The 14,820-nt window shown below is 42.0% G+C and overlaps 4 protein-coding genes across 4 annotated transcripts; 3 read left to right on the forward strand and 1 right to left on the reverse strand. All coding sequences in view use genetic code 12, as the record gives it.

Annotated features, from left to right (window-relative positions):
* Nucleotides 1-597: 597 nt before the first annotated feature.
* BMH1 (Multifunctional chaperone (14-3-3 family) Posttranslational modification, protein turnover) lies at nt 598-3,002 on the forward strand. The gene is made up of 2 exons (XM_001385446.1): nt 598-616; nt 1,907-3,002. Exon 2 carries the CDS (start codon nt 2,033-2,035, stop codon nt 2,813-2,815), a length of 783 nt encoding a protein of 260 aa, XP_001385483.1. The 5' UTR covers nt 598-616; nt 1,907-2,032; the 3' UTR covers nt 2,816-3,002.
* Nucleotides 3,003-4,632: 1,630 nt separating this feature from the next.
* Nucleotides 4,633-5,739, forward strand: PICST_61997 (cell division control protein 12; the record flags this gene model as incomplete). Its single annotated transcript, XM_001385447.1, has 1 exon — nt 4,633-5,739. The coding sequence occupies one exon, from the start codon at nt 4,633-4,635 to the stop codon at nt 5,737-5,739; it is 1,107 nt and encodes a 368-aa protein (XP_001385484.2).
* A 1,038-nt stretch (nt 5,740-6,777) lies between these two features.
* Nucleotides 6,778-9,381, forward strand: PICST_61599 (hypothetical protein; the record flags this gene model as incomplete). Its single annotated transcript, XM_001385448.1, has 2 exons — nt 6,778-7,015; nt 7,061-9,381. Coding segments are annotated over 2 exons (2,559 nt in total), but the record flags the coding sequence as incomplete, so codon positions are not given.
* Nucleotides 9,382-9,986: 605 nt separating this feature from the next.
* On the reverse strand, nt 9,987-12,422 carry FST10 (putative zinc-finger protein). The gene has a single exon (XM_001385798.1). The coding sequence runs from the start codon at nt 12,231-12,233 to the stop codon at nt 10,209-10,211; it is 2,025 nt and encodes a 674-aa protein (XP_001385835.2). The 5' UTR covers nt 12,234-12,422; the 3' UTR covers nt 9,987-10,208.
* Nucleotides 12,423-14,820: the final 2,398 nt, after the last annotated feature.

Here is a 14,820-nt window from a genome sequence, read left to right on the forward strand (position 1 = left end):
TACAACTGATACATAAAGGTTGGAGAAAAGGAGAGATGATGAGATGAGATTTTTGGTACAGAGAGCGATGCGATGAGATGCGATGAGATGAGAGGAGAAAAGATAGAAGATGCAAGCTAGAAGAGCGAAATCGACAAGATTGGAATTGGAACGAGTCTGATAGGGTGGAATACTCTTGTTTGACTTTAGAAGTGTAGGAAATGAGAACGAGATCGTAGAGAACTGTAGTGTAGAGTTCGTGAAGCTAATATTTTGGGCTACTGAAAATTTCGAGACTCTGGTGTATTGGAATTTTTTTGCACACCACCTCGAGTAGAAAAATTGAAAATCCGACAACAACCAAATCTACATCCGACACAGTATATGCAAATGTCAATTGACCATAAATCGGCTTGGGACGTGTTCAAGGAATGGGCTCCTAGGGGCAGCTGAAGGCTGGAGAAGCTATGGTGGAGAGAGGGTGCGACAATGTCGTCTCGGCGGAGGAATGTCGCACGCGCCCACCAGTTGTAGTTAAACGTCTGAGTTTTCAGATTTGGTTTTCTCTTTCTTTTTTGATTTATTTCTGGATCTCAGTAGCGTTTATTCCATCATCGTTGCAATTGCGTTTTGAACTGTATGTGAAACCGTGTGATTTGTGTGTGGGAGGTTGCGGAGGAAGTGCTGTGCCTTTTGACCGAGGTCTGGCAGCACTTTCCGCCTGCCCACCATTATAAACAAATGGAAAATTATCAACAACCAGCGAGAGACAACGAGTCATTCTGGAGTCAAAGTGTAGATAGTGGAGTGCGGAGGTCCCGTGATGTGGGGGGACACGTCTGGATGATGTCTGTTTCTGATTGATTGTGGTGTGTTGATAGATTTGTCTGATTTGTCTGAATTGCCTGGTTGACTAGGATTGATTTGATGTGTCGTTGGCGTCTGGCGCCTTTGAGGATTTAACTATGGGAAAATTGTATGGAGGAAATGTATGGGAGGGCTGTATGGAGGAAACGAGATTTGTATGTGATTTGTCTGAGATTTGTATGGCAGATTGTATGGGAATTTGTCTGAGATCAGTCTCATAGTTTTGAGCCCATAGTTAAGCTCCATACTTAACGGGAGCGCGCATAGTTAAGAGTGAACAGTTTAGCGTTAAGCGCTCAGTTAAGAGTGCGGAAAAAATGGCGGCAAAGTGGGAAAATGCGAAATTGCGAGAATTGAAAGTGCGGAAGTACGACTTTTTTCTCTGTCTGACCGGCGACTTTTGTCTACTGGTTCGACAAGTGAGACTGGGACGACGACTTCCGGGGATGTGGAATTGAGAATGTCGCCGACACTTGCTTTTTTAATTGTTTTTTCCCTGTTCCCTGTTCTGCAGTTTGTGGGACTTTTGTGTGTCATTCGCGACAGCTAATGCTGCGGCATGGATGTTCCAAGAGTACTCCTTGATGACTCCAATGGCTGACGCTGTTGACTCTGGTATAATGTTGCTATTGTTGGCTGGCTGGCGGATGTCGCGCCATTTCATTTTTCATAATGTCGTGGCTGTCTGCCTGTTGTCGTCACCATAGTCGCTCGCCGTCCTCCTTCCAGCATGCTCACATCAACATCCAAATCGATCACATTTTTTTATCTTTCTGGTGAGAGGTTTATTGATAGGGTCTTTTTCTTTTCTTTTCCCAAATTAGTCTGTTATCTTAACCGTTGTACCGACACTGTCTTCTTCTTTGCACAACTCTAAGACACCCAATTGGCCCGGATTCACTTCAGCCGTTGTGTGCTCTCCCTAGTTACCCCCTAGCAAAAAACCCGTATGTGACTTAGCTGTTGCTCTCAAATTGTGACTTGTTACACTCTAATTTCAAATCAATCCTTGCCCAACTTCTCTGCGACATTTGAAGTGCTGTTTACTAACATTGTCTAGGAATCAAATAAAAAGCGAACTCTTTTTATCGTCCCCGGTTTTTCTACTTGACCAGTTTTTGAAGATAGCAAGAGAATCAATACGTTTCCAAATTCATCATACCAAAGCCAACAATATTAAAAAGTCATGCCTGCCTCCCGTGAAGATTCTGTTTACCTCGCCAAGTTGGCTGAACAAGCTGAACGTTATGAAGAAATGGTTGAGAACATGAAGGCCGTTGCTTCTTCTGGTCAAGAATTATCTGTTGAAGAACGTAACTTATTGTCCGTTGCCTACAAGAACGTCATTGGTGCCCGCCGTGCCTCTTGGAGAATTGTTTCTTCTATCGAACAAAAGGAAGAAGCCAAGGGCAACGAAAACCAAGTTTCGTTGATCCGCGAATACCGTGCTAAGATTGAAGCTGAATTGTCGAAAATTTGTGAAGACATCTTGTCGGTATTGACTGACCACTTGATCTCGTCGGCTCAATCCAGCGAATCCAAGGTGTTCTACTACAAAATGAAGGGAGACTACCACCGTTACTTGGCTGAATTTGCTATTTCTGAGAAGCGTAAGGAAGCTGCTGACTTATCTTTGGAAGCCTACAAGTCTGCTTCCGATGTTGCTGTCACGGAATTACCCCCAACTCACCCAATTAGATTAGGTTTAGCATTGAATTTCTCCGTTTTCTACTACGAGATCTTGAACTCTCCTGATAGAGCCTGTCATTTAGCCAAGCAAGCCTTTGACGATGCTGTTGCTGATTTGGAAACTTTATCAGAAGATTCTTACAAGGATTCCACTTTGATCATGCAATTATTAAGAGATAACTTAACTTTATGGACCGATTTGTCTGAAGCTCCAGCTGCTGCTGATGAGCAACCAGCCGAGGCTGCCGAATCCAAGGAAGCTCCAGCTGATGAAGAATAGATTATGTAAAGTTTAGTTATATTTCGTTTCGCGTGTGAAATCTTTATTTGTTTATCATTATTATATTATTATTACTACTTTTATAGTCCTTGTTTGTTGGAGGTTGGTGGTCTTGGCGATGGCCAGCTTTCTGTTTGCTCTAGTTACTTTTTATAATTGTCTTATATTATAGTCCTTTACTTTTGTTACTAGCGCAAACAATAGTTTAGAGAGCTAAAGAGACTTGAAGACACGATGTGGTTCACATGGTACTGAAATTCCAAAATGTTTTGTATTCTAATATATGATAATAAAATGAAATGTAGAGATGAGTGGAGAGGACCCGAGAATGAAATGTAACATGAATATGGGGACAATTTTCAAATATAGTAGGAGGCACAATCAAGAGATTTGAAAGTAGTCTAAGTATGGAAAAGAGAGATGGTGGTAGAGATCAAAGCAACGTCATGTAGTTTGGGAATACGAGCTTATTTCTTCGAATAGAATATACGAATCGATTTAGATATCTAGTGACGTGAAAAGGGTTGTAGATCAGAGGACAGAGATAACAATGCTGAGGCTGACAGACACATTATAGTGACATTTTGGAGACTTTCAGAAGAGAATAATCCTAGAAAGGATGTGTGGAGATATCTTACTGGTTGAAATATCCAATTCTCCAGAATGTTAGCACTTGGTGTAGAGGTGCCATTGGTAAGTCAGCAGTGAGAGTACGCTTGCCAGAGCACGCTTGTGGGAGTATCTTAGAGAGAATTTGTTAGTGAGAATCTGCTGACAGTTTATACTGAGGGCCGACTCTTGTATTTATATGAATTCCAACTTGAGTCCCAGTCCAATCGATTTTTCACGAGAAGCAAAGTCAGAGATGGCCTGGTAGATGAGTCTATCAGACAGCTCAGTTGGATATCATGGTCTGTCAGACAAATGTCGTAGCTGCTGGAGGGAGCACACTTCTTCAGACAGACGCCTTGTTCCTACTGGCAACCACCTCAGACAGACAGACAGTTTACGCGTTTTGTCCCAAACGAGAATTTTTCATCCGACTCAAATTTCTGGCTAACGGACACCAAAACATAAACAGAAATTCCCAAACATCTCCACTGGACACACTTTGGCTACTTTTCTTCCACACTATTTTGTATATTCCATATCTTTGTGAGCTTCGACACATCACACACAACAGACACAACAATGCCCGAACCAGTAGGGATTGCCAACTTACCAAACCAGAGGTACGTGTAATTTGTAGAATCAGGCACAATCGGAATTGAGCAAACGAATACGGAGCAGATAAAAGTGACGATGACAGACTCAGCAATCGAACAGCGCATATTGATCGCCCAACGGTTGCCGATATATGGATGTAGATGTTTCGGCTGTCCAGATCAATGTGAGAGTATGCTTAAGACATGATCTGCGAAATAGAGCAACAACAAGGAGATTCAGAAAACAGACGAAAATAGTCTACTTCAAGCACATGATATCTAGAATGATTTGATGTGATTTGGTACCATATGATATGCTGTGATACAGTAATAGTATGAGTAAGCGTATGATATGCTATTCAAGGATACCATCATGTTCGTCTTGATTCAACTATCATGGTGTAGCTGTTATCCCCTATTTCAGTTTACATTATCATGTGTTCTTATCCGTAGATTGCAATCAAACCTGTGATCCATGACATCAATTCATATTCTTCAACTTATTGAAGTATCGGCAACTTTCAGTTTAATCAATTCTATTTTTTTTCGTTTCATTTTACTAACATCAACAGATACAAGATCATCTCCAAGCAGGGCTCCACGTTCACCATTATGGTGTGTGGTGAAAGCGGCTTGGGTAAGACGACATTCATCAACACGTTATTCCAGTCGTCGTTGAAGTCGTATCAGAGTGCTTCGGAAAGACACAACAAGTTTACTCTGGCTCACCAGAATGTAGACATCGACATTGTGAGAGCCATTTTGGAGGAAAAGAACTTCAAGATCAGATTGAACATTATCGACACCCCCGGATTCGGTAACAATGTTAACAACCACGATTCATGGACGCCAATCATCGACTTCATTGACGATCAGCACGAGTCGTATATGAAACAGGAACAACAGCCTTCGAGAAAAGACAAGAAGGACTTGAGAGTACATGCCTGTCTCTATTTCATAAGACCCACTGGACACTCGTTGAAGCCTTTGGACATTGAGATCATGAAGCGTCTTTCCACCAGAGTTAACTTGATCCCGGTCATTGCCAAATCAGACACCTTGTCCCCCTCGGAATTAGAAACTTTCAAAACGAGAATCAGAGACGTAATTGAAGCACAAGACATTAACATTTATACACCACCTTTGGAGTTGGACGACCCTGCCAGTGCCGAACACTCTAAGCAGTTGATCGAAGCTATGCCCTTCGCTGTTATTGGCTCTGAGGAAGAAGTGGAAGTCACTCCAGGTCAATTTGTAAGAGGTAGAAAGTATCCATGGGGCTTGGTTGAAGTGGAAAATGAACAGCATTGTGACTTCAAGAAATTGAGAAGCTTGTTGTTAAGAACCAATATGTTGGACTTGATTTTGTCTACCAACGAGTTCCACTTTGAGACGTTCAGATCCATCAAGATGGGTGGAACAGACGAAGATGGCGAGGACAACGACAAGGAGTTGACCAACGAGAATGGCGAGGTGATCAAGAAGCCTTCCACCTCCAAGAAACCAAGAAGATTACATAACCCCAAGTTCAAAGAGGAAGAAGATGCATTGAAAAAGTTCTTCACCGAACAAGTCAAGGCAGAGGAACAGAGATTCAGACAATGGGAAACCAACATTGTCAACGAGAGAAATAGATTGAACCAGGACTTGGAAGAAATGCAGACCAAGTTGAAGACGTTGGAGGACCAGGTCAAGAAGTTGCAATTGGCCAAGCGTTAGACAGGCTACGGCTGTGTTTCTTTATGTTTGATTCTTTCTTCTCATTGGTGGATCGTGTGATCCGCCGGTTTCATCTTCTAAGTACGTTCGTGACATTGAATTGTAGATGCAATTATGTAATAAATACAATTAATTGTAATTTGATTTAATCATCAGGAGACTGTAATATCAATTTTCGCAAGTAATTACTAACGTAAAGGAAGATTGTTAGATATTAGTACCAATTATCTGGAAAAGACAGAATTTCTAAAATATACCGTAACTATGTAAATGAAATAATTCATTCAATAATCTGAATGTCAACAAAATTAAGAGAGATCGAGTTATACTGCTGCAACTCTAACAAAATGCGATTGATAGAGTATTATACAAATTTGAGGAGATTTGAATTATCTTGATTGAGAGAATGTATTTGTAAAATCATGGTGATAGACATATTTTTGGTGATAGACACATTTGAAATGTGCAAACTTTATGAAAAATTCTGTAAATTCAATTTTTTTAAATTAATTAAAAGTGAATGCAAACTTTAAGACCTTTGAATTGCATGAATAGGCATAAAGAAATTTTGATTCGTAAAACAATAAAATTGTTATCTTTTGCAACTGAAAGCCGTTTGTTGCCATGGCTGCGACAGGAGTGCACAGCACGAAGAGTCGTTATATGCGCGGCTATAGACGGCATCGTAAAATTTGTGAACCACAACATCTTCATAACGTCTCACTGGCTACGATAATAGAAGCTAGACTTGAGACAGCAGTCTGAAAACAAGTGCTGATATCTACGATCCTTCTTTGGAACCATATCTCAACTAATCAAAGTACTTGTCTCCATATTGAACCCTTGGAATACGAATTTTTTTTATACTGATATCGTCTTTATTGATTTCAAAATCTTGAAAGTTATAGAAAAATTGTTCGCTTTAAATTTATGGATCCCAGTCTTTCCAGCAGCAACCATTTGAAACAAACAGGGCTTGGAGACGAGCGGGGTCTTCCGGAGCGTTCGTTCAGCGTTTCTCCCTCACCTCCAGCGGGGGAGCCCTTCAACTCCGGATCTGGTTCTGCGCATTCCAAGCTCAGAAGAAACTACAGAGCCTGTCTTAATTGTAGAGTCCGTAAGGTCAAATGTGACTTAGGTCCCGTAGACAACCCGCGAGAAGGCAAATGTGCTCGGTGTTTACGAGAAAGAAAGGATTGTGTTTTTGTAGAGCTGAAGCGAGGAGGAACTGCCAACGTAGTTAGTGGGAGAAAGAGAAGGAAAAGAAGCGAGAGCAGTGACAAGGACACCGAGAATGCAATTTTGATCTCTGGGAACACAGATGTATTGGCCAGAGGTGTATCTGGTTCTCCGGAAGGAAACTATACACTTTCCGAACAGTCCTCTCGGTCAAGTAGCAATAACTTATACAACCAACGAAGCCAGTATCCGATTCTCAATCAGGAGTTCAATAATCAAATGCCCCAGATGCCAAAATTGCCTCTGGTAAACAGCATTTTGAATTCCAGAAGTTCTGGAACGAGTTTAGCTCAACCACAGGTCAGTGTAAATGAGAAGTCGCTGGTAACTCCTCAGCCTGAAGCCACAGAGAGCCAGAACAACGACAGTAAGAATAACGGGCCCAGTAACCATTTCTCGACTATGGAAGGTGCATTAGTGTTTTTGGCGAAAGCTGCGGGAACGATAGCTAAAGCTGATGAAAGGGATAATATCGATGGCAGAGCGAAACAAGAACAGATCGAAGCTAGGATTAGCCACAGCAACAGCCATAGCCAAACTCCGACTGAAATTATGGACCGAAATCAGGCTTCAAGTATGCCGGGCTCTCGATCTGATCCTGGGAGCAATATGGCCAGTATTCTCAATAGCGGCACTTCCTCTTCTGTGGAACAACCGTCTGTAAGTTCTGAAACTAGAAAGTCTTCTTCCACTGTTCCAGCATATATCAAGCCTACGACTGAAGCTGGGAAGCGAATGACCATGCCAGCAGCTGAAAATGGCTATTCAGTACGGCCGCGTGCTTCTAACAAACTATCCAGCATTGAGTATATAGGAGGACCCAATGGTATCTTAAGTGAGGATGAGGCTGAAAGGTTGATCCACTTGTTTTTCACAGTTATGCATCCGTACTTTCCACATTTACCAAAGTTTTTACATTCTCCCAAGATCCTTTCTGGGTATCCCATTTTACTATGTGCCATTCTTACCATTGCTTCCAGGTACCATACGTTTGAGAATAACGTTGGTACAACCGGTGGTGTTCCACGGAACATTGAAGTTCACGACCGATTGTGGCTCTATGTTCAGCGTTTGATTTCTCAGACGGTTTGGGCTGAAGCCAGTACTCGGTCCATAGGTACTATTTTTGCGTTCTTGCTCTTCACTGAATGGAATCCCAGAGCCATTCATTGGAGATGGTCTGACTACGCCAACAAAGCGGAAGAAAATAACGATACAGATAGTGGGCTTAGCGGATTTTCTGCTGAAACTGGTGGTGCCAATATTGCTAGTAAAAACGATGAACCGAATATGGCTGGGTTAGGTGCCATGCGTAGGAGTTATAGAATGGCGTGGATGTTGATTGGATCCTCAGTAAGATTGGCTCAGGACATGGGATTTATGGAAATCAGTCCCAAGACGTTCATTGCAACTCACGTAGCGGAAATTAACTCGGTAATGAATATCAGTAGAAGTTCCATGTTGGCTCATTCCTTGGCTGAAGTAGACTTGGATGAAGATGAAATATCTGAAGAAGACATGGAGCAAGACGAGGATGACGATGATAAGATATTGAAGATGAGCGAAGAGGATCTTAAGAGACTTTCTAGCGAGCACGTTCTCAAATTCACTTTATCACAGAAGGCACAAATCGAGTTGTTGCAAATCATTTCTTTGGGGCACGAGTCACTTTACGGATACAAGGCTCAATTGGGCAATATGAACCAAAGACAAAACTTATCGATCTTGAATATCATTAGTCCTATGATCAACAACTGGGGCAGAAAGTACAAACAGTTTCTTGTTGCGTCCAATAAGCTCTTAAGAATAACCAACATCCAACAGCATTGGTACAACCCTTCGTCAAAGATAGCAAAGGAAATTTCTGAAGCGATAGAACGAGAGTCTTTGATTTTTGAGTTCAATTATGTAAAGTTGTACATCTATTCCTTAGCATTAAGTCCTTCACCACGGGCCAAATATGAGCAGCGCAGAAACAGAAAGGGTAAGGCAACTTTGAAACTAGATGAAATATCGAAATCAGCTAAGTACATCGAACAGGCTTTCAAATCTGCCAATGAGATGTTATTGGTAGCTCACCGTGTTCACAAGTTGAAAATGTTGAGATTTATGCCCGTTAGATGGTTAACAAGAATGGTTCGAGCTGTCGCTTTCATTGTTAAGTGCTATTTGACCATTACTGCTCACAAGAATTCAGCGAATGGAGGCAGTTCATCAGTAGCAAACTCTGCAGACAACTTTGATTCTACGATCTTATCGCTATCGTTGATTTCTATCGAGGATATCATTCAAAGCATTCAGAGAGCTGCAATAACCTTGCGAGACTGTTCACCCGACGAATTGCATTTGTGTACAAGATACTCCAATGTCTTAATGTATTTGTGTTCGGAAATGAAAGCAAAGTCCAAAGGCTTCCACGATGAAGAACAAGAACAAGAACAAGATTATTCTAGCTACGGATACTCCAAACAGAGATCTGAATACGAACCATCTGAAAACGCTGTGCCTGAGACTTCTGTTGGACAGCCATCAGCAACATATCCTTCTAATTCCAACTTAGATCAGAACTACCAATTTGTCAAACCAAAGAATAATAATGAACAGCGTATTCAAATTCAAGTACAATTACAACAACAGCAACAACAGCAGCAACAGCAGCAGCAGCAACAACAGCAACAACAGCAACATAGTATGCAGCAGCCAGTGGAGAGCCATATGAATCGTGTTAGAACAGCAACTGCCTCATTTGATTACCCAGGCAGTGATTATCTAGGTAATCAACGTAGCAATTCTACTTCCAATATGTCGAATAGTGAGAGTATGACCCCTAATGACAGCAATACTCCTCTTCAGAGTTTGGTAGGTGACAGCGAGGTTATGGATTTCTTTATGAACAACAGAAACATCGGTTTGGACTTCGTCGGTCCATGGACGGAAATGATTGAACAGCTGATGAACTTGAATGACCAGTTCAATTTTGAGGATGCTCTTTAGTTACAAGTCAACATGATCCGAAGCCATACTTTTCTATATACTCTATTAAGCTAAAATTGTCAAGGAAACGAAGTGAAGCTAATAAATAATGAGGTAGAGTGAACATCAACGAGGATAATGAGCAAGTGCAATCGCTGCGTTCAGTCCGACTACCGTGTCCGGACATAGCTATGTGATACTTATATAATACATGTAAAATAAGATCAAAGAATGGCAACAGTTCACTCGCACGTAATCTAATCGTCCCAACCCTGAATCTCGTTAATCAAGGTGAATATAGCACTGCGCGAACTCTCACTATACCTCTTTTTGTTGGTACCGTACGTTATTATACGGTAGGGTTCTGGCAAATATGGGAGGGGAAGTACTGGAGTGAACTTGAAATCTCCTGTGGAAGACGTTGTATTCAAGCTCGATTGCGGAAGAGGGTTATATGGAGCATCTTTGTCATCTGTGATGAAATCTGCCACGCTCGCATACAAGTTTAATCTGAGCTTGACTTCAGGAGCATCCATGAGTAACTTGTTGATTTCCACAAGCTTGTCAAAGCACTTTTTGGCATTGATATTGGTGCGTTGGGCCATGAACCTCAATAATGCGATACCAATATTCAACTGCGGATAGTACTTTCCATCCAAGCAGGCAATGATGATGTACAAAATTGCCGCAAACAAGTGCTGGCTATCCCAGAAACCCAAAACAAAGATCTTATGCTTGACAAACAAATTGGCAATTAGATCAATAGTTGCACAAGAGGTGAATAACCCTTTTGAGATTGTCGAGAAGAGGTCTTCATAATTTTCAACGACGGAGGGAGCTGAAGCATCGAAAACGAGCGACAACAGTGGCTTAGTGATCAAGATGATAAGCTGATGATACCTGAGAAACAAATTGGCCAAGTTTCTACGACCACGTTCGATGATGTTCGAGTCTTTGAACTGGCCAAGTAATGGTGTCTCGAAATCATTCACTAAATCGCGGGAAGACTTGATAATATTTTTGAGTAGTAGCTTCTGGTTGAATTGGTTGGTGTTGATGTAGTTGATGGAAAAAGTTCTGATATTTGGACCGTAGATCAACCGGACAAACTTGGCTATGTATTTCGTGAGGTGAACATTCACCTCGAGAATGTTGGGGTCAAACTCTTCCAGCAAGGGAAAAGTGTTTTCGCAGGGTAAATCTACGTCTGTGTCGGTGTATTGGAAATGGACAGTTTTTGTTGCCCAGGTTGTGTCGATGACGAAGACCGACCACCAAAGAAGTTTTGCCTTTTCGGCATGCCTACGAAAAGCAAAGATTTCCTGGTCTGACTGGATGCTCTTGGGAATTTCCTTCTGGCGATGATACCCCTGAGCTACGGCAGAACGGGCTGCTACACCCAAGTAGTTATACACAGTGTTGTATCTGCTCAAGTTGGCAGCGTATAAACCAAGCAAAAGGGCACATTGAATGAAGGTGAAATCAATCTGCTCTTTGGTCAATCGGAAGAGCCTTTCTGCCAAAAGATAGTGTTTTATACCTGGGTACTTCCCTTCAGGCGTCTGGACGTTGAGCAACTGCTCACCGAAGGCAAGGACGGCGAAGAGATACGAGAACGAGGTCTGGTTCATTCCGCTTTTGCTGTTGGCTATAGATTCGAAATCGTACTGGCCATTATTTGCTGCTGAGCGCCTGAAAAGCGAATACACGTCATCAAAGAGGTCATGCATTTCTGCAATGTCAATGAGATAGAACTCTGACGAGTATGTCGCATACACTTTCTCTAGAAGCTGCATGGCGTATTTACGATCTGGAAGTTGCTGCTCACAGACGCGGAGCATATTGGACAGAAGCAGGGTATCCTCAAATTCCGGGGCAAAGACATCTTCAAACAAGATGCTACCGTAAGACTCTGGCTTTTCTACGACAGAAAGCGAGGACGGTGATTGTTCAGAATATAAGTACTGATGACTAGGATTAGTCTGCTGTTGAAGCTCCAGCTGGCTCAGCAGATCTGTTGGATCCGATTGGCCCAGTTGCCGAAGAAGCGTTTCTAAATGTTCCACTCGGTCGTGCAACTTGTTGAGGTCGCTTTCCATGATAACTATCTTACGATCTTTGGCAGGATACACGCAGGCGAATTCCTTGTTTACACTCTTGCAATTGGAGCATGCTGGCTTTTCTCCGGAACACTTGATCTTGGAGAGCTTACATCTGGTACAAGCGTAGTGGGTTCTGCCAAACACCTTTAGCGGCTTGGGCTTTTCGACGTTTCCCGCCATTGGTTAAGTGAGAAGCTAAAAAAAGTGTCGACTACAGATGTCTAACTGCCTAGGTCATACCCGTTGTGGTGGTAAACGTTATTCAACCGTGATATACACTGATAAATGCTGGCGAAATAGCTGCGACACAGATACCGTTATATAAATACACGAGGCACGGCTGGAAGTGGATTCTTGCTACTGCCAGATAGCAAAACAATAATAACGACGGATCAAGCCAAAAATCAAAATAAAAATCGGTTGAACTCCGATTTTCTACGTTATGTAACTTGATTTATATAATCCCAAAATTAAAATATTAGAGTTGATTTTTTACTTTTTTTACATGTTCTCTTACTCATAATAGAGTTAATTTTCTGATAATTATTTATGCATCACATGAGCAAGATCTGCACATTGCCCATGACATTACGGAAGGGAATTCTCCACAACAGGTTATATTTTGTTGCCAGTCATCAAACGATATCGCGTATCGTAATTGGACTCGTCACCTCCACTGGGGCTGAATACGAAGTCTTAGCAATGGAGTTTGGCAATGCTAGTGCTAACTATTTTAAAATGATATTTTATTCTGCAATTGCTCTGAAAAATCGAAGCGCTGTACAAGGGTGAAAAAAGTGGGGGGAATCGACATGGTCCAATCATTTCAATTGCAAGCAAGTCTTGGACGTATGTGGAATATTTTGGAAAAAGCAGGGCCAAATCCACTGATGAAAATGGCATTTGTTCCAGGGATTCACTTTTTAGATTTTTCATGACTCTCCCTAAATAAAATTACAATTTGGTCAGCATCTACGATTGGCGATTATCCCTTGCAATTGATAGAATTACAAAGGTTAGTCTCGCCCCAGCGGTATTTTCGTACGTTTCAAAGGGATGCTAAGAATTTTTTATGAAGGAGTTCCCTTAGAATTGCCTGTCTACTTCCTCGGATTATAGCCGTATATGCCTAGCAAAATTGAGAACTTCGCTCAACTAAAATAATCCAACTGCTGCAGATTTGCAAGGGTCACTGCAACACGCTCTTCATTCTCCCTTTTTCCGCTTTGATCTGAGCTTGAAAATAGAAATATCTACAATTCTCCGTTTTCCGCTTTTACAGATCCAAAATAGAATTACCAAAACTACGGAGTTCTTGACATGTTTTCCATGCCAATCTACAAGTTTCCCCAATTTTTCAGTTACTTTGCTGGAGTTTAAAAACAATTTATGCACCTTAGCCGTAATTGTAGCCAAATTGAACGAATGGTGGGTCAGAGGACCAACTGAATGGCCTAAGCGAGTCCATGCATATTGTGTGTGTCTTACTGCTTTTCCACAACAACCTGATGGGTAATAGGAAATGTCAACATGGCTTAAAGAAAGGACAGCTCTGTCATGTGACCGAAAGGCAGACATTCGTTTTATGACATAATCAGCGGATAGTTCGAAGGTGGTTTTCCGACCGGCTCAGCTGGTATACGGATGGAATTGTACGCCGAGGCAAGAACATTATTCCAGTTCCCTTTTGAGAACCTCTATTTATTTGATTTCGAAAAATACACACGCTCTATGAGAAAATGGCTCTCATGCCAACTTGGCCTCTCTCCAGTACAGCGGAACGATGAAGATTGAAACTCTGGGTAAATATTCTGTAGAAGTAGGTTTGGTGGATTATTTAGGATAATGCAAAAATTGGCATGTAAATCCCGGTAGTTCCAGTAACGGCAGCAGGATCATAAGAACGCCGATGATTTTTAGTTCAACATGGAACAACAAGGCTGAAACGTTGCTGTAAAGCGATCCCCGGAACTGAGCGTTTGTTTCAGGAGGATAAAATGGAGTCCTCATAATGCAACACAATCAGGAGCTTTTTGCATTGCGCAAGGTACTTTAACATGAAGACAGGAGGGCTCATAATTGCGTACATTCACTTTGGCCAGGGGTGGAGATGGCTGGCTATAGGTGTGGTTTCCATTTGGAATTCAATTGATTTACGCCTGAAGTACAATACAAAATAGGGGAACCCACTCTACAGGAGTTTCAGTTAGCAATAGCAAAAGGGGCTGTAGTATGATCCCACATAGAGAGATAAGAAACGAGAAATCAGAAATAAGACATGCCACATACGGGGCCAATAACTACGTCGGAACATGGCTTTAAAAATTGAAAGCTTCGTCTGGAAGTGGTTTATAGTGTCGTCTACCGTCTAAACTGTGGGCGCAATAGTAGATAAATAAGTTTTCACAAATGTAGCTGGTCGGAACTTACGAGACAAGCTGAAGAATGTAGGATTTCACAGCTGACGGGAGTGGCTCTTGCTACAACTTGCCCGTACTGTAGACACAGTTTAGATCTTGAATCTGCACGTGGAAATGTGGTGTTCTGCGTTGATAGCAGTTGCTGGGTGTAGCTGGACGATAACTACATTCTACTGCCCTATAGGTGAAAGTGAAGGTGAATCAATTTCCTGGACGGATGTGAGGGGCAGTTCCGGGGGTTGTTTCTCGTTCAATCGCCGTCTATTCCGCTGGGGTCGGAAGAGGAAGACAGAAGGCTTATCCAGCGCTCTGTTTTGTCAACAGTAGGCTTGCTTCGTTTGTGTCCT

Source organism: Scheffersomyces stipitis, chromosome 6, assembly GCF_000209165.1.
Source record: "Scheffersomyces stipitis CBS 6054 chromosome 6, complete sequence".
NCBI classification, from domain to species: domain Eukaryota; kingdom Fungi; phylum Ascomycota; class Pichiomycetes; order Serinales; family Debaryomycetaceae; genus Scheffersomyces; species Scheffersomyces stipitis.